This window comes from Synchytrium microbalum, assembly GCF_006535985.1.
Source record: "Synchytrium microbalum strain JEL517 chromosome Unknown SmJEL517_scf0011, whole genome shotgun sequence".
NCBI lineage: Eukaryota > Fungi > Chytridiomycota > Chytridiomycetes > Synchytriales > Synchytriaceae > Synchytrium > Synchytrium microbalum.
Genome location: NW_022158360.1, coordinates 148,347 through 174,085, shown reverse-complemented (window position 1 = coordinate 174,085; position 25,739 = coordinate 148,347). Strand labels below are relative to the sequence as shown.

The window sequence follows — 25,739 nt, the reverse complement described above, 5'->3', positions numbered from 1 at the left end:
TCAAGGTTGCACTGCCAACACGTATTCACTACTACAACAATTCCTTTTTTTTTGCAAACATGGTCTCACCCATGCAAATACACACAACACATACACGAGAAGAATAAACAATCTATTAACTAAAACAACAACGAAACCCCCATTCCGTTCTAACGGGATAGATGCAGGTGCTTGCAAGAAAAAATAATACACAAAAGGCAAAAAGTTTTTATAAAAGCTGTGGCGTGTGGTTGATGCTTCTCTACTCATTATCTCATATCTGTCTCCCATTTTCCCAACTATTGAGGCTTCGCAGACTCCTTGACCCTCTTCTCTCTCGGAGGCGGCACCATAAATCCATGTTTCTTGCGCTCCTCCATTGCCCAGTCAGATATATATGTGAAGCCACGGAACTCTTCCTGGTCTGTGGCGGTAAGTGTGCTGGTGCATGGAGTGAGTTGTGGCATTTCACGGGTGAATTCTTCGTCAAAGTTGGATACGTCTGTTGGTGATGCCTGTGATGCGAAAAAAAAGAACGGGTTTACATCGCCATCTCATTCGTGTCGAGAAAACCTTTCTGTAAGTACATACCACAGTAGGATAAAACGGCGGTGGAACCTTTAACGTCAGCATGGCATCCCAATCAACACCTTTGAAGAATGGATGCTTCTTGATATCCTCAGCGTCTGCTTTACTAGATCCTAATCGTTTCGATGGATCTTTACACAACAGCTAAAAAAATCGTCCATAAGCTTTCCACATCTCCTCAACAAAGCAGTACAACCACCAAGCAACATACCTTCTGCAACAACGTAACCGCATCCCTCTGCATCGTAACCGGATACAAGATATCATCTTCCAAGATGGCTTCAAAGATTTCATCTTCATCTTCACCACGGAAGGGTGACTGACCAAGCAACATTTCATAAATCAGGACTCCTAGTGCCCACCAATCTACTGCTTTGCCATATGGTTTGTCTTGTAGGATTTCGGGAGCCATGAATTCGGGCGTTCCACAGAATGTTGATGTGGTGGATCCATATGGCATGCCTTCTTTACAGAGACCGTAGTCGGCGATTTTTATGTGGCCGTCTAGTGTTAGGAGGATGTTGTCCAGTTTCAAATCCCTGTAAAACAGACGAAAGAAGGATTAGACTTTGCTTTGCGCGACTTTTTTCCCTTGGAAAGAATAACAAAAAAACTGAACTAATATTCGCCATACGTACCTATACACGATATTATTCCTATGGAAGTACTCTAGCGCCAAAAGCACTTCACAAGCATAAAACTTGGCTCGCTTTTCGGAGAATTGCTGCTTTTGGATGTGCCACATAAGGTCACCACCAGAAACATACTCCATGACAAAGTAGATTCGAGATTCAGTTTGGAAACATGAATGCAAGTTGACAAGGAAGGGGTGTCGTTCCTTATTGGCAATCAAGAAGACCCGCTTCTCGGACTTGGTGCTAAGAAAATAGATGAGTTTTAGACGAGAGCTGTTGGGAGAGCAAAAAGGAAAAGAAGTTAGTGGTGACCATAAGGACTTGCCTCTCAACTTCATCATTCTCCAAGATGAACTGCTTCTTGAGCACCTTTATAGCATAAAGACTCTTGGTATACTTGTCTTCTGCCAACATGACCTATGTTTAATTTTTGAGACAGCGCGTGGTCAGTAACAGGCCGAAAAAATGGCTTAGTTTTCCACGACCAGACTCTCAAACAAGTTTTATGAGCAATACCAATCTCAAACTAATACACATACCTTTCCGAAATTACCCTTGCCCAAAACAGCCAAAAACTGGAAATCCTCCAACCCAATACCCTTTGGCCCGGTATACGGTGGCCCACCAGCAGCAGCACTACCTTTGCCTTTGGCTCCCATAATAGTCTGATTAGCTACCTGCTGTTTTTCAGTCACAGCAACTGTCGATGATGGTACGAGTGGCGTTGTCGACTTAGCAGTACTAGGTGCAGCCGTCACAGTCGAGGTAGTAACACTATCTCTAGCTTCTAACTGCGGTGTATGCTGCTGTTGAGGTATAGGCGGTGGTGGCAACGCGGTTTCCGAAGTTCTCGATTCACCAGCGGGGCCTACAACTCTACTCAGATTACTAGCAGACGGTGGCATCTTCTCCATAGTAGTTGCGAATGACGATGGATCAATTTCCTGAGACGATGCAGCGGTATTGTCTCGTCCATAGTATTTCAATTGTGTATGTGATGATGATGGTGGGATGATATTACTCGAGTCGTCACGAGGGAGACGGGCTATATTATTATTGTTTTTGCCAGATCGTACTTTTTCGGCCGTGTCGACTGCTTGTACGATTTGGAAGGCGACGTCGGGTGATAGACCACAGAGGTTGGGAACTAGTGGCATACATTCCTTGTGACATGAGAAACTACATTCTGTACATTTGAGCGCTTTCCCACGTCCAATAGCAAGGATTTGACCACAATGACAACACCAATTTGTGCCAATGTTTGTAAAGGGTTCGAATCGATGTGGGATTTTGTGTAGTGCTAGAGATGTCAAATCACTACCGTCTTCTTCCTCTTCGTCACCCTGTGAGTATAAATCATCAATAAGAATTTTTTTGGCTTTCCATAAGCGAGTGAAACATATTTAACTACCTTCTCCTCCTGATCTCCCTTTGTAATACATTTCGTTATAGCACGACTATAACACTTCTTGTGACAAGCATATTTACACCCTGGAACGAGTTTTGCGTTAAGCACAACTAAAAGAAAGGATTCCAAACTGGTGAAGCAACCAATTCTACCACACTCACATGAACACTGATACCCAGAATTGACAAACAACTCCATACAAATAGCACATTTCATAACAGAGTAGGTATTGATTGGCACAAATTTGTGTCCTCTCATAACCTTACCACGTTGTACTGGTTTTCGTCTCATGACACCCTCATTCTACAAAGCACAAAAAAACTGGTAAGCACCCGAAATGTCTCAACTCGACCAACACACCACTTACACGTCGCCGTAACACTCGTTGCTCAGGCATAAAAGACAACCTGACACATAATTGCCCAGCAGGTTCCATATCCAACCACAACTCATCCTTGAACGAATCTTCAGCCCCTTCAGCAGGTGTGATATCACCAGATCCATCCTTGTCGACAGGCGTTTGATGTGATCCAACAGATTCACCACCAACCGATTCTCGTGTATGGATATTCGATACATCGGTAGCTGACTGATGATGTCCCGTATTAGTTGTTGTAGTGGTAGCTGTGCTTTCTCTACCAGGCGACAATCCACCCGCAACTAGAGTAGTCATGACTACTCCAGAGCTTTTGATTTTTTTGGCATCTTCCAATTCAGCGATTCTAAACCATACGAGCGCTAATATGGTGCCTCCCTTTTCGTATACTGCTATTTCACATTCGGTGGCCTTGTCACATACAATGTCTAAATCTTCGGCCCAGCGAGAGCGGTTTGCTCTTGTTTTGGCACGTTGGGCACCATCGATACGGACAATGGCGTATGTTTCGGTTTTATGTGAGATTTTGCCTGGGAGATTGTTTGCTCCAAGCAGCTTCATGCGTAATCGGCCAGTCATTGTCTTGCGATTGAGACTTGCTTCGGTGTCGTCTCCAGACAGTGGTGAATCTAAAGTAACGGTATCAGACAAGAACTGAGCTTCGATGCTTTTGCGCGACAAGAAGCAAAAAAGAAGATCACGATAAATGTATCAGCCCAACATACCACTTGACGCTGCCGGTTTCAGATTTCCTACACTCTCTGCCTTGGATATAATTGTACTACCCTCACCACCAACAGCAAGCGAAGGCGAATGCTCATCCTTATCCGACACACTATTGACTGTAGCACTATCGACTTTGGGTGGTGAAGAATCACCAGTACCTTCCACATTCAGCGAAGGGATTGTCGACATATCCGACATGGAATGCGTATCGGGTTTAGATACTAGACTAGGCACAGTCTCTGCTTCTTCTGCTTGATGTTGTTGTTCTACTACTTCTTCGTCGTCATCTTCATCATCAGCGACATACAAGCCCTTGTATCGTTGTACAGCCTTGTTCAAGATCTGCACACGAGCATCAGCTTCTTCTTTCTTAGCGGCGACTTCCTGCTGCCTGCGTTTATCTTGTTCTGGGTCTCTTATTACAGCCTGATATAGTTTTTCGGTACCAGCCTTGACTTTTTGTTCGACATCCAACTTTTGCTCTACGGATTTTAATTTATATTTAACCTGTTCTGCAGAGATGGCGGTTTCGTGTCTCAAATAGTCTGGAAAGTGAGATGGGATGTAATGGCGTGGTTAGTCAATACACCCTCTTTTTGTTGCACAATTGAAAATACATACCAAATGAGCTCAAAACTTTACTAGACTGTGACACGGGCGGTGGCGCTAGATTATCCTGTGATGCAACATTCAATCCAACCTTACTGTTGGCGACACCAGACTTGTTTAGTCCCAAATTCGACAAGAATGAGCTAAACATGTGATTAGCCCCTCCCATATTAGCATTTGACAGCATTATAGATCCGCCTGATGACTGCAGTGTCGAGCTACCACCAAAATTGGATGCAGACTGCGACAAGTTTGGTTGTGAGGACGTGACTTCAGTACCAGCACGTCTGACAGATCCAGGACTGTTTAGCTGATGTGTAGATCGGAATAGAGCAGTAGCTCGTGATATGAATGCCGGGGATTTATCGCCGCCGTTGCTGCTACTGGTTATAGAAGCTGGGGAAGGGTCGCTACTAGCGTCGGTAGTAGTTGAAGTAGGAGTTTCAGAGGGTGCTACCGAATTCAATGAGGAGGAAGTCAATACGTCGACGGAGGTAGCCTTCCGTTTCTTCATATTCATTCGCTTGTATTCTCCTTCGAGAAATTCGAGGCGGCGTTGAGCTTCCGAGACGGTAACCTGGCACTGCTCAAGAGCATTCTGGTCTTTGAGCTGCGATAACATTTGTTCAGCGCCCTTTATGACCCGTTTCTCCTTTTCTATCTTTGCTTCAATGTCCCGTAATTTTGGATCAGAGGACTCCTGTGATGTATGTAGTTGGGTTAGTGAACATTTTGTGTTGCTTGAATGTCGAATAAACCAACCATGGTTGATGAATAAATTAAATAGAGATCAATAAGACAAGAGGTTGAGGTTCATGAAGCCTATAAATACCGAGGTCTGTGAGTATGTAGCTTGACTTTGGTCGAATTTGCATTATCGAAAATCATAAATGTTACAGGTCTGCTTTGAAACATGAGCTCGTACTTTGTGCTGAAAACACTGGCCTGATGCGATGATGCGGCGGCAGGCACAGAGACTGTATGCTATCTTTTCAATTACTATTATCACGTCCAACTTGCTACAACTCCACAAGTCCGATCAAGCCTATAAGTTTGAAGTGTTAACGTTTTTTTGAATGCCAAGGAAAGAAGACGCTCTGTTAATAGTAGCGAGGTACCTCACCTTCTAATTCACGCTCCGATACACGTAAAGTCAACTGTATACCAGACCTTGGTGGATTTTGTAACTTCGCAACAGGCGACTTAATCTTCCGAAGACCCATACGCACAAGGTTGACACTCTTATATCAAAAATCGCGAAAATTATAGCATCTCCTTTGCTCTATCGGCGCTACTCTCGTGAAGAATCACGTCGCCGTGACCTAGCCTTTGGAAATCAACTCCACGACTCTTGTAAGAGCGCACAGTTTTCACAGATGTGATATGGCAAGTCACAGAAATACTTAAATCATATATTATTATCGTCTATAGAAGCCAGTATACTCACGAACCGTCGGTCTGATCTAGCTTAAATCAAGTGCATCAACACCACCACACCATCGCAGCCCCATTCCAATAATGGCAAACAACGAAGACATAATAGATCTAACTGAAGACACAGCAGATGATCCAATACCACCAACACGCTCTCACAAACGCATACGAGTCGACGAACCAGACGACGATGAACCGCAGGATGTAACAAAGGACCTAGAACGAGCGAAACGACTCAGAACTCTGATGAGCCACGAGCACGGCAAAGAATACATCTCGCTTTTGTTTAGTGATACCCTTCAGCTTGCCAGAGGTCCATTAGATCAGGCTAAAGCTAAACGGATATTGGCTTTGATTGCGAAGGAACACCCGAGAGAGTTTGATCCAGCATTGAATTCTGTATGGCAGAAGTTTAATAATCACATGAATGCCCATCGTGGTGGTGAGACGCATGCTGGGTATAAGGTCGCTCAAAGGGAGTCTGATGAGGAGGAGGAGGAGGCGGACCAGGAGGACGGTGATGATGTAGAAACGGAACGACCCATACGAGAAGAAGAGGACGAAACGGACGAGTTGTCGGGTAGTGGGAATGCAAAGCCTTATGATGTAGACGATGACGACGAGGATGAACTGTTGGGTGTTCAAAAAGAAGCCCCCGAACATGATAATGAGCCTGTAAATGAGGAGGACAATGATGACGAGGATGACGAGGATACAATTATTGTACGCGCTTACTAAACGACTTGTAAACTGTAAACTAGTTATATTCTGTTAAATGTAAAACATTGGTTTTATGACCACTAGAACTCACAGTCTAGCACGTCGAGCGGCTTCTTCACCGTGTACCTACGCATTTAAAACCATAATAAGCGACTGACAGGCCAAATATACAAGCAATACGAGCACTTACCAGAACACACGCATGATTCCCAACCACAACATTCAACCCATGCGAAACACCATACTCGACAGCCTCTTCAGATTCAGATCCAGGCTGCAACCACACGTTCTTTATACCCAGAGAAATAGCCTCTTGTAATACTTGTTTTGTAACTGGTGGTGGTGTTATGACTGAGACGCTGACGGTCGTGGGATCCGATAGTTCCGATAGGGATTTCAGAGCTGGGACATCTTCGATGACGGATGTCTTTGGGTTGATGGGAATTACCTAGTTTGAATAGTAGTTGAAGCGGTTAGCTTCAAGCTTGTGTATGGTTGTGTGATGCAACAGCTTGGAAGCAAACGTTTACCGACTCATCGTGGTCTATATACCACCGTAAGATACGGTTTCCAAACTTGCTTCGATCCGTCGATGCTCCAACTAGTTAGAAACGAGTTCAAATCAGTCTCGAGCCATTGCAAAACCTGCAAAATGTTGGCAAAATCACATACCGACAGCAAATGTCTTGTTCTTGAAGAATTGAACCATTCCGGGAGTTACCTGTACGGGCATTCTTGAGAGGCTCTTATGATACTTGGTTGCTAAATTGCTGTTGTTGTTGAATGGTTTCGTTGGATGCTGATTTCGAATCCTTGGAATCGTGGCAGTGAAGGTCAGCGAACTATGCAAAGAGATTTAAATACGAGCTTTAGGCGAATTTGTAACTGATCTAACTATTAGTTACGCGTCATTTTGTCAGTTTTTCGCCTCAATACAGATCAACACATTACATCAAAATGTTGAACATTTTGGATTGTGCCTTACGGATTCATATTTGGCGCTGCTCTAATGATTAATGTGATTCATTTGAACCATTTTAAGTGGATTTGGGAGTTTGAAACTATGTCAACATCAAGTTGGATCAACATTTGAACTTGGACACAATTTGTTGAAGAGATCGGCAACGCTTGGAATGATTCAGCTGAGAGATGAGTTTGTCATTGATGACGGATACGAAAGCTTGAAATGAACGTTTCTGCGTGGTTGAAGGTGTGTGGTTGGGTGTATGGTCTTGTCTCGCGTTAACTTTTTTTTGCAGCACCTACTTCCACAAAACGGACTGAGATCATCGCATAGAAACCTCCATATCACCATGCTTGTCTTTTACCAACGTCAAATCATGACTATCTGGCCGTATATCTGTTGAAACCTTCTTTGTTGACGAGAATAACACCCAACCACCAAAACACACCCGCCACGTCACCAAACTCGACCGAAACTACAACCTATACGTCACAGATATGACAATCCCACATCGATCTACTACTGTAGCAAAATGCGTTCATGTCGTAGTCGTTTGTTAAAAACAAACTTTTTCAAAGCCATCCAAAAATCACATCACCAAACTCTTGCACCATCCTAGCAATTCATCACCTCACCACACAAAAAACACAATAATACCCTTGGCCGTACAAAATTACGAAATGCTTTTCACCATAAAACGGGCCCATGCCAAACACTTTCACTCCAAACATTTCAAAGCAACACGACCATACAACAATTGCTACTCATACAAGAACATTTGTAGTAAATCTCATTCTTTCAACGATGAGCAGTTTCGATACGGCAGTCAAGGACAATGAGAAGGGAAACGCGCTGGGCGTTCAAGTGTCGGATATTGATGGTGCTGAACATGTCGAGCTCTATGATTCCAGCTTGGAGTGGACTGAGCATGAGGAAAAGACGTTGGTAAACCTGCTTGATTTAAGTCTTTTGCCATACATTGGACTGTTGATCTTTGTTAACCAGTTGGATCGTGCTAACATTTGTAAGTTCGTGTCCCGTTGTATATCTCGCAACCGTGTACTAACAACTATCGATTCTATAGCCAACGCAATCACAAACACATTCTTTGCTGATACGGGGTCTGGTGTAAACGAAGTCTCGTACTCTACCATGGTCTACCAAGTCGGCTTCATTGTGTCGGAAATCCCAAGTAGTATTATTATGAGACGTGTTGGTGCTCATATCTGGCTGCCTACTCTTGCTGTTGGATGGGGAGTCGTGTCGTTGCTGCAAACTTGGTTTCTTACTTCGTAAGTTCAAGGACGCTCTTTGATCTTTTTTTCCACCATCAAATGCCTTCGCACCCTTTTCGCTAATCGATTCGTTCTTCCTTCGTCTAGTGTCTCGTCTCTTTACGCCTTCCGTTTCTTTGTCGGAATATTTGAAGGCGGCTTCATCCCCGGAACTGCATTCCTCCTAACTCGCTTCTACAAGAAGCGCGAAACTGCTGGCCGTCTTTCTGTTTTCTGGGCCACTCAAGCTCTCACCACCGGTGTCGGAGGTATTCCTTGCCTTGCTTATTCACATTTGTCTCAAATGTTTACCTTCAAAACCCTGCATAGGAATAATCGCATTCGGCACCTTTTCAAACTTGTCTGGTCATGACGGTCTTGCCGGCTGGCGATGGTTTATTTTGATTGAAGCCGTGTTGACCATCGGCGTTGCCCTTGGTGCTTTCATATACTTGCGAGAGTCTCCGTCAAAGTGGTGGGCGCTTACTAAGAGACAGCAGCAGATTGCTGCTAATCGTATTGTCAGGTAAAAAAAGGAATGCCCTCTCATGTTGAAATTCGAGTTTGGTGACTAAATGTCGAACCATCCGCTTTGCTTGTGTTAGGGACGATCCATCAAAAGCCTATCCCTTCCGTGCCGAAATCACACGAGAGGAAATCGTATCTGCTCTCACGGATGTGAATATATACTTTTATGGTATCTTGGCCTTCTTCTCTGCTATTCCAATCAACTCGTTTGGTGGTTTCTTGCCTTATAGTATTGCTAACTTCGGGTATGTCGAATATAACCTCTGTGCTTTTTTTGGCTCACAGTTAGTTACTCATTGACTCTTCGCTCGTCTATTCTTAGATTTGGAGGTCTTACGGCCAATCTACTCTCTCTGCCACCATACGTCGCCCTCTTCTTCTCCCTGCTGCTGTTCTCATATTCCAGGTGAGTTGCTGATCAAACTCTGTTGACTTCAAAAGCACTGAAAGATCATTTTTTGCTCTAGTGACCGAACATCTTCACGTGCTCTACACTCGTTCACCGCAGTCGTTGTCTTCGCCATCGGTCTAATCCTTGTCGAGATTCTGCAATACACGAGTCCAAACAAGTACGCCCTCTACTTCAGCTCCATCGTTGCTGTCGCTGGATTCACATCATGGCATGCCATCAACGCTGCATGGGTGACTGAAAACACAACCGGTCAAGGTCGAAGGACTGTTGCTTTAGCTGTCTACATTATATGTAAGTTTCGAACAGGCTAAGCGTTTTTTTCGACTTCGTTTTGCTGACCCCCATCAACCTCATATAGTCACAAACCTCGCAGCATTTGTATCCGGCTGGATATACCGATCGGACGATGCACCATCCTTCAAACGCGGAAACGGAATCAACATTGCTGCTACTCTAGTCGCTGCTTCTTTATACCTGGTCCAACGGTACAGACTGATTCAAATCAACAAACAGCGGGCTAAACAGTGGGATTTGCTGACCGACATAGAAAAGGAGGTGTATGCTAAAGAGCATCCTGCTGGCTCTGATGATCGTAGATTGAATTTCGTGTATAATTACTGAGTCTTTGGTAGAAAACTGTATCTCTTCTTTAGCAGACTTCAATAATACTCTAGATACTATAGTGAATATTATACGTGTGCTTTGCGTGTATTTGCGATTTTCGTGGGTTGAGCTTTGCACATTTGCTCACCTGATTGTGAAACATTCAGGTGAAACAAAAGTTACAAAGAGACGCAACACTAGATATACAACCAGGTTGTGATCCGTTGAGACTACGAATATCAAGCAAGTACTGAATCATGCAGTTGCCACGAATGCTGCTGGGGCTTGTATATGTGCACATGTTGAAAAGTGTGTTTGTTGTCCGAACCAACATGGAAACCCCACCCGATGCGATGAATTGTGTCATTTCAAGAGAGATCTCTGTACTGCTGTTGATGAAGATCGGATATACTTTGAGAGGTAGCTGTCTCGTCAAATCGTTGGACGGAAAAGGGACATCATCATTTTGTTCCATTTTTGACTCAAGACTTTACCAACATCAGTAGTACTTGAGATGAAGTCGATCGAAAGAACTATATACCGAGGAAACGAACAATGGTCTGTGCATTTTACATGTAATCTAACAGTTTTGTTTCACCTTGATAGATGCTTTGTTTCTTCTTTGATGAGTGCTATTTTGATTGGAAACGCTTTCGGAACGGGACATTGGATTCTGAAGAAAAATCTTGGTTATAAAGATGAATTCAAGCGTATTGCTTTTTCACACTGTCATTGGCAACAACTGTTTCGAATTTCTCAACATTCGACAATTGAGTGAAGAAACCACCTTCTCTGTCATACAAGGCATACTATTCAACAAAGGAGAGTAAGAGGGTCAATACAACGGCAAGCTTAAAGAGGGAAAACGTTCGTTATTGTGAGAGGGTAACAGTCTTTCACCATCAACACAAAGCAACGATTCACCGCACCCAGCTATGGAGCACACTTGAGAAGACACCTGCTACTATATGTCGATGTAGCATGTAGCTACAGGCGTGTTAAATTCTAATGCTCGAAAGCAGCTGTGCACTATTTCGTCGTCGGATGAAAAATCTCCAGTGCCAAGCCTCTGATCGCCTCATTCACCAAAACACACGACTGGCTTGAAATTCGCAATCCAATTTAGCGAACAGCACCATGCATTACGAAATGCTTCCACATATAAAAGGTCGATACGCGCATCGATTCAGACTCCAAACATTGCCAAGCAACACGTCCGTACCAACGAGCATATACAACAATTGCTTCACATACAAGGACATTTGTAATAAATCTCATTCTATCGACAATGAGTAATAAGGATACCCTAGTCAAGGATAACGAGAAGGGAAACGCGCTGGGTGTTCAAGTGTCGGATATCGATGGTGCTGAACATGTCGAGCTCTATGACTCCAGCTTGGAGTGGACTGAGCATGAGGAAAAAACGTTGGTGAACCTGCTTGATTTAAGTCTTTTGCCATACATTGGGCTGTTGATCTTTGTTAACCAGTTGGATCGTGCTAACATTTGTAAGTTCGTGTCCCGTTGTATATCTCGCAACCGTGTACTAACAACTATCGATTCTATAGCCAACGCAATCACAAACACATTCTTTGCTGATACGGGGTCTGGTGTAAACGAAGTCTCGTACTCTACCATGGTCTACCAAGTCGGCTTCATTGTGTCGGAAATCCCAAGTAGTATTATTATGAGACGTGTTGGTGCTCATATCTGGCTGCCTACTCTTGCTGTTGGATGGGGAGTCGTGTCGTTGCTGCAAACTTGGTTTCTTACTTCGTAAGTTCAAGGACGCTCTTTGATTTTTTATTCACCATCAAATACCTTTGAACCCTTTTCGCTAATCGCTTCATTCTCCCTTCGTCTAGTGTCTCGTCTCTCTACACTTTCCGTTTCTTTGTCGGACTATTCGAAGGTGGCTTCATCCCCGGTACTGCATTCCTCCTGACTCGCTTCTACAAGAAACGCGAAACTGCCGGTCGACTTTCTGTCTTCTGGGCCACTCAAGCTCTCACTACTGGTGTCGGAGGTACGCTTTGCTTTCCACACTCTATTTTATCTCAAATGCTTATCTTCGATGACCTACTTAGGAATAATCGCATTCGGCACCTTCTCCAACTTGTCTGGCCATGACGGGCTTGCCGGCTGGCGATGGTTTATCTTGATTGAAGCCGTCTTGACCATCGGTGTTGCTCTTGGTGCTTTTATTTACTTGCGAGAGTCTCCGGCCAAATGGTGGGCGCTTACTAAAAGACAGCAGCAGATTGCAGCTAATCGTATTGTCAAGTAAAGAAAAAGAATGCCCAACATGCTGGATTCGAGTGTGACTAACTTCGAATCATTCACTTTGTTTGTTTTAGGGACGATCCATCAAAAGCATATCCCTTCCGTGCCGAAATTACTCGCGAGGAAATCGTGTCGGCTCTCACGGATGTCAATATCTACTTTTATGGCATCTTGGCCTTCTTCTCTGCTATTCCAATCAATTCTTTTGGTGGTTTCTTGCCTTATAGTATTGCCAACTTTGGGTATGTTGGATCTAACTAGGTGATTTTCTGGCTCACCGCTAGTTACTCATCGACTCTTCGTTCGTTTATGCTTAGATTTGGAGGTCTTACGGCCAATCTACTCTCTTTGCCACCATACGTCGCCCTCTTCTTCTCCCTGCTGCTGTTCTCATATTCCAGGTGAGTTGCTGATCAATCTCTGTTGACTTCAAAGGCACTGAAAGATCATTTTTTGCTCTAGTGACCGAACATCTTCACGTGCATTACACTCGTTCACCGCAGTCGTTGTCTTCGCCATCGGTCTAATCCTTGTCGAGGTGCTACAATACACGAGTCCAAACAAGTACGCCCTCTACTTCAGCTCCATCGTTGCTGTCGCTGGATTCACATCATGGCATGCCATCAACGCTGCATGGGTGACTGAAAACACAACCGGTCAAGGTCGAAGGACTGTTGCTTTAGCTGTCTACATTATATGTAAGTTTCGAACAGGCTAAGCGTTTTTTTCGACTTCGTTTTGCTGACCCCCATCAACCTCATATAGTCACAAACCTCGCAGCATTTGTATCCGGCTGGATATACCGATCGGACGATGCACCATCCTTCAAACGCGGCAACGGAATCAACATCGCTGCTACTCTGGTCGCTGCTTCTTTATACCTGGTCCAACGATACAGACTGATTCAAATCAACAAACAGCGGGCCACACAGTGGGATTTGTTGACTGATATTGAAAAGGAGGTTTATGCTAAAGAGCATCCTGCGGGATCTGATGATCGTAGACTGAATTTTGTGTATAATTACTGAGTCTTTGGTAGAAACTGTGACTTTCTTTAGCGGAATTTAATATACCAGAGGTGCAACAGCAACATTTGTTTGGCAAGCGATGTTTTGAATGGCTTTTGTTTGAAATATAAACAAATGTTGTTGTTACACCATATAAAGATGGGTCAAGAATGCAGTCTCGTAAACTACAGACATCCCCACTACGCATCTAATGGTAGAAATGAATTAGGGTCCAAATCCGTATAACCAAATCCATTCAACGCAGCTGTACCTCGTTTTTTGGCCACTGGCTGTTTCCCACCCTTCCCGTCCTTACTCGCCTGCACAACAACAGGCGCCCTCTCCCCACTCAACCCACCACCACCAGTCGGCGGCGAATTCAACACATCTCTTGACCCGGCAGCTGCAAACGCGTTACTAGATCCCAATGCCTGCGTCTTTAACGATGGTGATGGTGGTATTGTACCAGACAAGTTCCCGGAAGGTGAAGGCAATGCCGTTGAAGCTGGGACTGTGGTTGATATTGGCATTCCGTCTATTCTGTTGCTCTTGGCACGGTTTCGACCTGCAGCTGCTCTGTTGGGTGAGAGGTTGTCGGGTACGTCACGGTCTGTGCCTGTCCGGTCTGAGGCTATTGAGGGTGCTCCGTGTCCACCGCGTTTCTTTTGGCGGGATGATGCCACTATGAAGGTTGAGGGTGAGGATGGTGTTGACCAACGAGACAAAAAAAGGAATGAATGGCGTACACATGAATTTGACTCTTTCTCCCAGCTGATCACATAATGGTATGTATTGTGCTTCAGCCTCTCCAGATTCGTCCGCTAGTGAGAGGGATCAACCGTGAGTAAGGTTGGATCACTTCAGATATCAACGTCCTTCGACAAGACAAACAACACAAGATCAACACCACAGTCCACCGCGCACCTCCAACGATCTTAACCAGCACATACGTAGCTCTCGGATCTACATATTTCTTTGCATATTCCCGTGCTTTACCCATGAGATCTACGACTTCGCCAGATTCAGTCGCAATGTCGATGGGTTCGTGTATAGCACCCACGGACTTGATTACATCGGCATTCTTTTTGATATGATTTAGAAGCACCGATGCCATGCAATTTGGATTTAGGAGCATTTCTTCTCCCGCTTTGTGGAGAATGGAATCAACATGTTAGTGAAGGTTGATATATCATAGCAATGTAGTGAATGGAAGTACCTCCGTATTTTAATGTTACGAATGCCATTATGTAAACACGAGAATAACGCGTATTACGTGTCCTTGTTCTTGTTTAATTCAAAAGCTGATTTCTCTCGTTCTTTTCAATGCAACAAAGCGACCTGCCATAAAACAGCAATTATACTCATTGTAAGGGATTGGACCTTATAATCTACATTGCAGGATTTAGAGCGTAGAAAGTAGGTGACTATCGTATATTATCTTGTTCCTTAAGCCATCAATACTAGTCACCAAGCATTTATCAGAAACCCAAATATCTAGATTTTGTGAAGAATGACTCAAGAAGGAGCCAAGGACCCAATAGTGAGGTTTACTGCTGCCTTATGCTACAAAATACTACGAGGACTGAGAAGAGGCCGTCTGCCCAAATCGGCTGACTTGGAAGCTGCTTTAAGATGCTGTGCTCTCTGTTTTGACTTATTCGCTAGAAAAGAAGAAGCTCCTCTAGGTGACCCAACTGCCGCCCTCGCTGTCACCATATCCGCAACGGGTGATGACTCTCAGAGAGCCGCTGGTGGTGATGCGGAAGCTGCTGACAATCCTCTCAATGGTGGGAATGGTGGAGGTCCTGATGATGATGGAGGGCCTGACGACGGTGCTGATGGCATGATTGGTGTCGAGGCTCCTGCTCATAGTAATCATAATCGAGATAGCACGGATACACCACCACCTATGCAGCCGTCATCTTCGTCATCGTCGCAACGAGCTGTCGCTGTCACTGTCCCAACAACTGCACAACAGGCAAATAGTAATGGGTTATTAAGGGCTGCTTCAAGTTACTGGATTTTTCAGGATCTGGTCGACGCTTGTCAGCCACTATCAGGTACCACTTCACCAACAGTTCTTCGAAGCGGCAGCATGCTGTTAGATGGATCAGCACTCGCACCATGGACGAACGGATGGGGAGGCATCATTATAGAGTCAGCATCATCATCTACTTCTACTACCGACTTGGATGTGCAATCATCAACAACAGTACTCCCAAATATAAAACAAACTCCACGCCTCCCGCCAGAACTCCTCTCCCAAATATTCTCACAACTATCCGCTGCACCACGAACACCTCAACACCAACAAACGCTAGCATCATGTTGCCGAGTCTCGAAATCTTGGTATGGACCAGCAGCTGCAGAACTATGGAGAGATCCACTCCTCCCAACAGCATCTTCTATTGGGCGACTCGTAGTAGGTGGTACTCTAGCATCAGCACACTTGTCGAAACGGCGAGGTGCTGGTCAAACTCATCCTGGTGCAAGATTACTAAAGATGGATTTAAGTGGTGTTGAATTACGCGATAAGGAATCTGCTAGAGCATTGTTAAGGGCTTTGTGGAGGGGTACTCGATGTGTTGATTTGCAGGATTTGCGGTTGCGTGCTGATCATGTACAGCAGGCTACTTTGCAGAGGTTTTTCAGGTCGTGTCCAAAGTTAGAGGTGAGCAAAACTACGATATGACATAAGAATGTCCTTTGTCAACAGCCAATTTTTCTATTTCGCTTCTGATTATACCGCTTATTAACTACTCATTTCTGGTCCTGCCAATTCTTAGGTCTTGTATTTACGAGGTGGTGTGAAGAGGAGACATGGTTGGTCAGAGTCGTCCATAGCGGAGGTACGTTATATAACCTATAGTTTTTTTATCTCGCCTCTGAACAGCTTGAAACTTGACAAGTTTTGCCTACTTTAGCTAAGAGCCGGATTTGCACGACTACATACCTTGACATTGGAACGAATTGAAGGACGAGAATCGGGTCGAGAAGTCTGTGAATTGGTTGCCTCATCAGTAGGATCCAATCTGAAATGGCTTGATTTATGGGGTACAGGAATTGGCGATGGATTTTTAGCCCAAATAGCAGTAAAATGTCCCAACCTCGAAGGTATATGGCTTGGACAATGTGATGCTATATCCGACAACGGTATTGAAGCCTTTGCTCGTGGTTGCACCAAGCTACGAATACTCGCTGCTGCCATCATACCACGTATAACAGATCACGGCGTTACAGATCAAGGTATGGAAGTCGTCATTGCTTCATGTCCACGATTATCAGTACTGGATTTAAGCATGACGAGATGTACTGCTGCTACGATATGGGCTCTAGCACGAAGAACACCTGCTCCCGATACCATATTAGCACCGCTCAGATCCATATGGATGTGTATGCCTTCTGGACCACGAAACGCTGAACATCGTGCAACAACATCTCGAGCACTATGCTCGCTTCTCGAACGACGTGGTGCATCACTCAAAGACCTAGCTATCGCCGGATGGGGAGCAGTTGATGTAAACGTATGTAATGCCATCGCACGATATGCACCTGCTCTTGAACGATTGAATCTAGGATCTGTAGCACCGAATGTATCCGATGACGAGATTCGAAGTATTATCACGTCGTGTCCCCGATTAGAAGTATTGATTGCTCGAGCTGATCGGAATGCGAATGTCAATGTCAATGCGCCAGGAGGGTTGAATGTTGTTATCAACGGTGATAATGTAGCCAATAATAATAATGGTGGTGGTGGTGGAAACAATGGGAATAACGGTGGTGCTAATGGTGGTGCACAGGGAGGAGCTGGAAATGGGAATAACAATAATGCAGCTGGGCGAGAGGCCTCTGCTTTGTTGGATGCTGCTGGGTGGAGTGGCAGTCGTGAAGACTTTTGGATTTCGAGGCCTTGCGGGTGAGTTTCTGTGTTTGGGGTGCTGTGGTTGTGTTAGTTTATGGGTCGGTTCGCTTGAAGCACGACATTGATTAATACGAAGTTGCCAACTTTTCTTTTGTTGCTGTATGTAGATGGAGGAGTGATGACGACTATTATAGGACTGCTTCACGTCATTGGTCATAGGGGTATGTGCAGCTGGAATGCAATTCTTTGCAGCTCTTGTTTGAAGGAAGTGTTTACAAATGACGTTACTCTCTTAGGACTGTTTCACGTCTTTTGTCACCATCGCAAACATATATACATATATAAGTTCACTATTTTCTCTATTTGGCATGCTGATTTGACTCGTAGATATATGTCTTTGTCTTTTTTAAACATGGATTATTTGAGACCGCAAAAAAGTGATCGCCCATGCCGTGTTATGAGTTCACTAGTTTTCCTATTTTTCATGCTGCTTTGAGTCGTAAACAAACGCAGATGTGTATCTTTGTCGTTTTTGGAAACACGGATTAGTTGAAAAAGCTTGTCGCGAAAGTGGTATTATGCATGTTATGTTATGTTGAGAGGTTCTTGGTATAATTTCAGGAGATCGAAATACAAAGAAAGTTTAGGTATTTACAAGAGCAACAAAGATTTATGAGGACAAGTGAAAGCTCACATTAGCAACCTCCTGCGCCACCACATTCATAATACGACGCTGCCCCCTTTGACTCGCACCACCAAATGTATAAAACCTCGCCAGCACATCATTAAACCACCTCTCCTCCGCCTTGAACCCCAACGAATCCCTCAGTCTCGGATATTTACAATACAAAACCTCCAAATCCACCCTCGTTATAACCGGCGGCGCCCTCTCTACGACCTGCGCTCCACCACGAAGCAGCAGCATCCGTCTCGTCGTATTCACACTCAGGTCCCGCTCCGCAGACGGACAGTTATGTGGCACACAGTGTATAATCTGCTGTATCGATGAAAAAGATGGGAAGTTGTTGTGGCAGACGTCCAGTTTCGTTAGGTATGGTGCCGTGGCGAGGAGGGTGGATATGCCTTGAGGGGTTAAGGAGTGGCAGGATATGGCTGTGAGGGTTGAAAGGCATGGGTTGGCTGAGAGCGAGTGGAGGGATGAGTCGGTGAGTGTATGGCAGAATGACATGTTGAGCGATGATAAGGCGGGTAGGTTTTTCGATAGGTGTGATATACCGGTATCGGATACAAGGTGGCAGCCTTGGATGTTTATATGTCGGAGACAACGAAGGGATGATGAGAGGTGGGATATGTGCTTATCGGTGATAAAGTCGCAGCGGGAGAGTGTGAGGGCGTGCAGTTTGGCACATGCTGGGGTGGTGAGTATGTGGGATATGGAGGATGCGGTGAGCTGTGATGGGTGCTGTGTTGTTTCCAGTATCAAGGATTTCAGGGATACGTTATTGGTGCTTGATCGGTCGAGCACGTCAATCAGTACATCGTCACGTAAATCACAGTTGCGGATTGTCCAGTGCTGGGTCTTGATGCATATCGATGAGAGGTGCGATATGAATGTGCCGTCTGTGGTTGATTCTTCACCCTCGAGCTCGATACACGAGACATTCGGTTGCGTGAATTCGGATGGTATGGCGAGGGTCTTCCAGTCGCAGAAGCCAATCCAGATGCTGAGCGAGGTGAGTTTCGGGAGCTGGAGGAGGGCGTATAGGAGTCTGTCGTGTGAGCCGATACGGAGTCCCCATCCGGCGATCTTTACTCGTTTGAGTGTTTTGTTGCATGCGGTGATTACTTGCATGACTGCTTCCTTTGTTGCGAGGACGCGGGTTAGCTCGAGAGAGACTAGTGGTGGTGATAGTTTCGATAGGGATATAAGTGCTGCGTCTCCTGCATCACACCGGTTTAGGTTTAGGGATGTTAGGTTGGCGCATTGTGCTAAGAAGGTCGGGAGCTGTTTCGTATATGGTCCTACACAGTACTCGACGGTTAGTGCCGTGAGTTGCTTGCCGACTCCCATGAAGGGAATAAACAAGTCCATGTCTCGGAGTCGTTGCGATCCGATTAGGTGCAGGGTCTTGATTGAGGGCAGTGATATAGAGTAACCGGCAATATCAGATGCAAAGAGACGGCGAAAATGTCGTGCTGTGATGCGACAGTTGCGGGAAATCCGTTCAGTGGCTACTCGAGACCAGAATGCATTTATTCGGGCACAGCTGACGAGATCTGATTGGTTTAGTTGGGATAGGATGCAGTCGAGGAGTTCGGTGGGGAGTCGCGAGACGGCTCGTGTTTGGGGTCTTGATGATTTGGGTATCGGTTTGGTGAGTTGGCGGTGATGGTTGGTTTGTATGCGTTTTCGGAAGGCGGTTATGGACATGCAGCCTCGTACGATAAAGAATCCCATCGTGACTAGGAAATAGGTTTGTTAAAGACGTATTCAGGTTTGGTAACTTGCATAAAAGAGACTCTACCCCAGACAATTTCAAACCAAGGACGTAGAATAAGTGTTCCGCCTAGCTTGCCCAGCATAACAAACTTATTCAACAAAACCTTTCTGTCCTTTGCACTCCTTAAATTCCTCGTCTGAATCAACTCGACACCCAGCGCACCAAAACAAGCCCCAAGTCTCATCACAGCCAGCGCACATTCAGCCAACCGAATCGACAATACCAATCCCAATGCAACAGCATACATGAATCTGGGGATAGTGAATGCAGCAGTGTTCATAATAATGCGTTGCGCATGGAAATTCAAGCGCTGCACGATATTAAAGCGGGAATACATGTATCGTGATACGCTGTGGATTGATGTGAGTGTATGGGTTGCGATTGCTGTGAGTAGGATTATCGGGAGGCCGAGCAGGGAGAGTGAAAACCAGATCGTGAATGTCATGAAAGGGAGCAGGATTGATGTGGTGGTGCCGGGAGGCCATCGGATGGGATAGGATTGTAGCAGTCTCATTCTAATGTTAAAGAGTATTTTCAGCTTTGTGGATGAGAAAAATCGTGATATTCGTTGCAAAGTTTTGGTTGTTTGGTTGGTAACTCAGGAGATTGCAAATTTGACTGAACGATCGCTCACTAAAGGAGTTTAAAGAGCCATACCTTGATTTATATGGCGGTTATGCATACGGTGGACGTGTCTGGACACTCTCCAAGTCCCTCTGCTTGGTCCTGCCGTATTGCGCGACAGTGTGAACGTTTTGCAATTGCAACACACATTCGCTAGAACCACACATCAAAAGCTGACCCAAGGAGTTTCAAAGAGCTTAAGGACTAATTATGGCACAGAGCAACGGGTTTGTTGTCTTGAGAGATGCTCAATCTGAAGCTGAATCAAGCAAAGTACTTGACAAATTCATGACCACATTCGCAGCTGGTGATGATGCTGGTGTTTGGTGAGTATTGAATTGACAAAATTTGAAACGTCTTGAATGCGCACTCCTGAATATTATGAAATCTATTGTCGTGGATCCTGATCAAACATCTTTCCACACAGGTCAACATTCCATGCGCCACACGTCAGACTAGCATCAGGAACAGTACTAGTCCTAAACTCATTCGATGGTAAACCACATACATCACCCTTATACGCTCGCATGTGTTCAAACTTGGAGCACCTTCCCGCATTCCACGAACCCACGATAAATCACGGGCCGACACATTTTCGTTTTCCACTAGACTACTTGAAGCAAAAGGATACCAAACGCTTCAAAGACTCATTCGATAACCAGGGATGGGGATCCTCACGTTGGGATTACAGGCATGCTATTGTGAGCGATGCAAACAAGGTGCATTGGGACGTGCAGTTCTCGAGATGGAGGAAGGATGGGTACATATTTTCGTGCTGCTTTTCCCTTCTTTTGGGTGTCAAGCTTACAGCGGGTGTTTATAGATCGTTAATTGGAAGGTTTAGGAGTCTGTACATAACTGTTAAACTGGATGGTAAGCATCTCACATTCAATCTTTCTTGAATTTGGAGCTGATGTTGATGTTGGTGTATAGGCAAATGGGGAATTCAAGCCAGGTTTGGATTTTTCTGCACGACTTGATACTCCTGCTTTGGCTAACATGTCCCAATTGTAGATCTTCATACGCAGCTTAAAAGACTGTTTAGTGTCACTATTGTATTGATCTTTGATTAATAACAAACTGATATTGGTTTGATATGATGATCGAGTTTGGTTTTGGTTTACAAAATGGCAGAGAAAACAAATCTGCACTAAACTATGTATTGAAGTGCCACTTCGCATCTCATTTGCCTCCTTTCGCAATTCCTTTTAAACCCGCCAAGACATTTCCGGAATAGCAGACCAGTTGTATTTGCTACACACGGCCAACAAACCAAATTGATGACATCTAAACGCTCACTATTCTGAGCCTTCAATCTACAATAACTGCCGCACTCCACCTTCCAGACAACATGCTCCAGCTTCTTACGACTCAGCAAGACCACACAGTACATCCGAAATCCATAATGCTCTTGAATACAGAATGATGTCCAAGATGGAAGACAGTGGGAATATCTTCCACGATTCCCTGTCGAGTATGGATTAAGGTTCTAGTGATGTTGGATTCGTATATCCGTGGTGGAAGTAATTGCAGGTCGAGACGGTAGTCACAGTCTGGGGACTTGACCTGGGGAAATCATATGCGCGTCATTTTTTCGCCAGCCACATAAAACATATTGGCAGCAATCCGTTAAACTTACTCTTTATAAACTCCAGTTGAGCGTGATTCCTAAAAAGGGTCAGCAGAGCAACAGCACAGTTCCGTTCCAACACACAGTCCCATCAGATCATACTGTTGGTTGTTTCACTTGAGAGACGGCGCTTATGGCATTAGTGCAGAGTGACGTAGATACCATTTCTCGTGAGGGGGATGCAAAAGTAAATGCCGAGAGAATGAAGAGGCCCAAAGTTGGTGTTGCTCAATAGTCCTAAAATGCAAAAAAAGGTTCTCGTGAGACAAGCGATAGGAGCTGATCTCATATCACTTGCTGCTGACCCTGGATATACTCAAATCATGCCATACCCTCTCCAGTAGATGATTCAGAGAACACATGCCCAAAGCAACAAGCAGGGGTCACCAAACACGAAGGTGGTGTGGTTGTTGCTTAATTTACATAAAATGAAATACAACGGTAGCTGCGTGAAAGCAAATTTCTGTCGAGCCTGGAGCTAATTAAAGCACAGAAACAGCCGTACTTCACGAGCCTAGTCATCATCTGATTTTAAGATTGATCAGAGACGAGTTTCAGGAGTCCTTGCAGTAATCCATCGGTATGGGATATGGGCCATTAATTGAATCTGTCGAAGAAGAAACAAGTTCCGATAGAAATAAGTTTCGATAGTCGCTTCGACAATGACAAAGCCTTGGTTTGTCTAAACAAGACAACAAAAAATGTTAGTTTTCGGATCTGGTAGCTTTCTGTTTGTGCGAAAAAAGAGCTCACTAGCATCGCTGTATGACGAAGCGTCTCTCCTGGCATCTCTTCATCCTCACAAGACCGGTTCCAAAACACCCCAAACCTCTCCAACACAACTTGTGTGAGGCTAACCAAAATATATTTACAACACACAAGTTTCTCAACAAACCTACGTAATAATATCTATACTCTCACTACTTTGAGCCTTCAAAGCACAATAACTTCCCCACTCCTTTCTCCCAATAACCTGTTCCACCTTTTCACTATCAATCAAAGACACAAACACATCCGGAATCCAGAGTGCTCTTGCAATTCGTGATGATCTAGCCGAGTCCAAGAATGGGAGACATTTGACGACCTTCCATGATTCAGTGTCGAGTATGTATCGAGGTTCGAGTGATGTTGGGTCGTATGTTGTTGCAGTGGCAGGCAAGTCCAAGTCGACGAGGTAGTCACAGTCCGTCAGATTGACCTACGAAAGAATATGGTTGGATTTTTTTGTGTTCCATTGATAAGTTCCAAACCGAAAACGAAAACACTTACATATCGATCATCAAAGACACCTTGATTTAGATCATTCATGCCATCAGGCACACTCCACGCACCTTCCCGACTCTGCCAGCGACTCCTCGACCCACTTCTGCTACTCTCCGTATCCGATATAGGCTCATAAAAGTACTTAGGCAGCAATCCATCAAATTCACTCTTTACATACTTGAGCTGAGCTTGATTCGGGAGAAAGTAATGCGATGGGAATCGATGCCATTCCTTCCCCACACATACAGTCACATCAGATCTCATAGTATTCGTTATTTCACTTGCAAGATGGCGATAAATGCTTATTGGTGCAGAGTAATGTATATACAGGGCCATTGCTCGTGAGAAGGATACTAGAGTTGATGCGGAGAGGATGAAGAGGCCCAGGGTTGCTGTTACTCGATCTCCCTAAACAAGAAAAAAAAGATTCAACTTGACAATGGATGAGATATACTTGACATCACATATCAGGATTTTTACCCTTGGGATGTTCAAATCATGCAACACTCCTTCAACTAGTCGATTCAGACAATACATGCCCAAAGCAGCGTTGAAGCATATCAATGGATACACCACAAACATGAAGCGCTCTTCCTTGTGTGGTTGAGTGCTGAATATGTACAGCATGAAATAAAACGGCAGGATTCTGAAAGCTACCCTCTGTCGAGGTTCGCTGTTGACTGGAGCTAGTACGGCTGAGAAGGAGCCGTTGCTCATGAGCCTAGTCATCATCTGATTGGACGATGGATGATGTGTAAACATACGGATTTTTTGCTCCAGAATGAAAAAAAAAAACTTTACCAGAAGAGGCCAACTAGCCAAAGCCATGAGAAAGGCCATATTGAAATTCAGCATGCCATTGGCTATATAAAACCACCATGGTGATGTACCGTATATCTCTGGTCCACGATCTTTACCACCAAAGATATTGTAGGTGATGATGTTCAGAGGTACAAGCTTTAGCCTCCCATACAAGAATCCATCAATGTGTAGCATGGGCCACTGTTGAAAAGAAAAAATATGAGCTAACACGTGGCAAAAAGAAGCAATGGGTGAGAAAGGGATTACCACAACGAGAATGGTAGTAACGATTCCAGCCCACAACATCCATTTAAGCCTTCTCCATCCTTGTCCAGACATGAACACATCCTCTATAACAAAAGGTATGGATACTGCAGCTGCGAATGGCCATCCTAATAGAGCTCCCAAGCCAGTCCACCAGACAACCCATTCCGTCCTTGATCGAGATGGTGGCCGTAGCTGGTGACAGAAGGCTAGTGTTATACAGTACATTGCGAAGGTGGATGGGAGATAAGCTACGAGCAAAAAGAGTTAGAATTGCAACATGATCATGATTTGAATAAGAACGGCACAAACCTGTTGATGATATAAACATGCCAGCTGATCCCATCATGAGTATCAGCATATACCGTCCAACACGAGGATGGACGTATTGAACTACGGCCCAATATAGCTTGGATTCTGTGTAGGTTGAGATGGTCCCGAGTATAAACCTCAGCAAGATAAACAGCGAGGCCTAGGTTACAAGCGAGTGAGCTGCAAATGCGAGCGACATTGGGCGTAACGATGAAAGTACCTTGTCTCTTGTAAGTGTCGCTTCAAGCAGAAATGTAGCAATTGTATGTGGAAGTATGTATGCCCAAGATCGAATGGCATACACTGGTGAATACTCCCAAGTTTGCAATCCTCTTCCAAACTGCAGGTAATGTGTTGGTTCCCAAAAGTTAAAGACCTCATCGCAATCTAATATTTGACCGGGAGAGAGTGGTCTGAGCATGTTGAGCTTTGAGGCTGTTACGTGTTTTGCTGCAAGTACCAGATATGTTTGAATAGAGTGCGGCTAATAGCCTGAACCATATCAGTAATCTGAATGCTAGGCTCTGAGATGGTGTCCATATACTTGATGGCCTTGCTGAGGGTTTCAGACCATCGACTTGTTCGATGCTTTCGCCAGTTAGGAAGCTAGGTATTTGGAAGAAAGACGTGCGAACTCTATAGAGTACATGATATTAATAATGCTTTCGTGCCAAAACAAGATGCCGTTTTAAGCAAACGCCTTCCAGCAGCAAACTTCAAACTTTTTGTCAATTACTTGCCTCGAGGCAAGTCGTGGAGCTACATTCCGCTTCTTCTGTTTATGGCTGGAATCTGCATCAGAGGACTCGGTATGTGTCCTCCTTCTAATTCCATCTGCTGGCGAAGAACTCATCGTCAAAGTGTTGTTTGTTGTCTGCTTTGAAGTGACCGGCATTCGTTTTTGCAGAGATCACGACCCACACGTCTTGTATCGGGATTATCAGTACTCATTAAAACGTTATATAGGCTGGAACT

The 25,739-nt window shown here is 44.7% G+C and overlaps 6 protein-coding genes across 6 annotated transcripts; 2 read left to right on the top strand and 4 right to left on the bottom strand.

Moving 5' to 3' along the window:
- Positions 1-278: 278 nt before the first annotated feature.
- On the bottom strand, positions 279-5,086 carry SmJEL517_g02562 (uncharacterized protein; the record flags this gene model as incomplete). The annotated part of the gene is made up of 12 exons (XM_031168490.1): positions 279-494; positions 571-711; positions 779-1,106; positions 1,206-1,438; positions 1,515-1,619; positions 1,742-2,545; positions 2,614-2,693; positions 2,772-2,913; positions 2,978-3,615; positions 3,712-4,257; positions 4,334-5,021; positions 5,084-5,086. The coding sequence occupies 12 exons, from the start codon at positions 5,084-5,086 to the stop codon at positions 279-281; spliced, it is 3,924 nt and encodes a 1,307-aa protein (XP_031025534.1).
- Positions 5,087-6,562: 1,476 nt separating this feature from the next.
- Positions 6,563-7,208, bottom strand: SmJEL517_g02561 (uncharacterized protein; the record flags this gene model as incomplete). The annotated part of the gene is made up of 4 exons (XM_031168489.1): positions 6,563-6,601; positions 6,666-6,923; positions 7,006-7,076; positions 7,148-7,208. 4 exons carry the CDS (start codon positions 7,206-7,208, stop codon positions 6,563-6,565), a joined length of 429 nt encoding a protein of 142 aa, XP_031025537.1.
- A 1,035-nt stretch (positions 7,209-8,243) lies between these two features.
- On the top strand, positions 8,244-10,274 carry SmJEL517_g02560 (uncharacterized protein; the record flags this gene model as incomplete). Its single annotated transcript, XM_031168488.1, has 8 exons — positions 8,244-8,463; positions 8,524-8,731; positions 8,822-8,982; positions 9,044-9,239; positions 9,319-9,486; positions 9,564-9,647; positions 9,709-9,944; positions 10,012-10,274. 8 exons carry the CDS (start codon positions 8,244-8,246, stop codon positions 10,272-10,274), a joined length of 1,536 nt encoding a protein of 511 aa, XP_031025536.1.
- Positions 10,275-11,544: 1,270 nt separating this feature from the next.
- SmJEL517_g02559 (uncharacterized protein) lies at positions 11,545-13,567 on the top strand (the record flags this gene model as incomplete). The annotated part of the gene is made up of 8 exons (XM_031168487.1): positions 11,545-11,764; positions 11,825-12,032; positions 12,122-12,282; positions 12,344-12,539; positions 12,614-12,781; positions 12,857-12,940; positions 13,002-13,237; positions 13,305-13,567. The coding sequence occupies 8 exons, from the start codon at positions 11,545-11,547 to the stop codon at positions 13,565-13,567; spliced, it is 1,536 nt and encodes a 511-aa protein (XP_031025458.1).
- Positions 13,568-13,746: 179 nt separating this feature from the next.
- On the bottom strand, positions 13,747-14,790 carry SmJEL517_g02558 (uncharacterized protein; the record flags this gene model as incomplete). The annotated part of the gene is made up of 4 exons (XM_031168486.1): positions 13,747-14,228; positions 14,293-14,367; positions 14,471-14,692; positions 14,763-14,790. 4 exons carry the CDS (start codon positions 14,788-14,790, stop codon positions 13,747-13,749), a joined length of 807 nt encoding a protein of 268 aa, XP_031025459.1.
- An 8,229-nt stretch (positions 14,791-23,019) lies between these two features.
- SmJEL517_g02557 (uncharacterized protein) lies at positions 23,020-25,185 on the bottom strand (the record flags this gene model as incomplete). Its single annotated transcript, XM_031168485.1, has 7 exons — positions 23,020-23,322; positions 23,394-23,795; positions 23,868-24,119; positions 24,189-24,389; positions 24,456-24,703; positions 24,765-24,924; positions 24,985-25,185. 7 exons carry the CDS (start codon positions 25,183-25,185, stop codon positions 23,020-23,022), a joined length of 1,767 nt encoding a protein of 588 aa, XP_031025464.1.
- Positions 25,186-25,739: the final 554 nt, after the last annotated feature.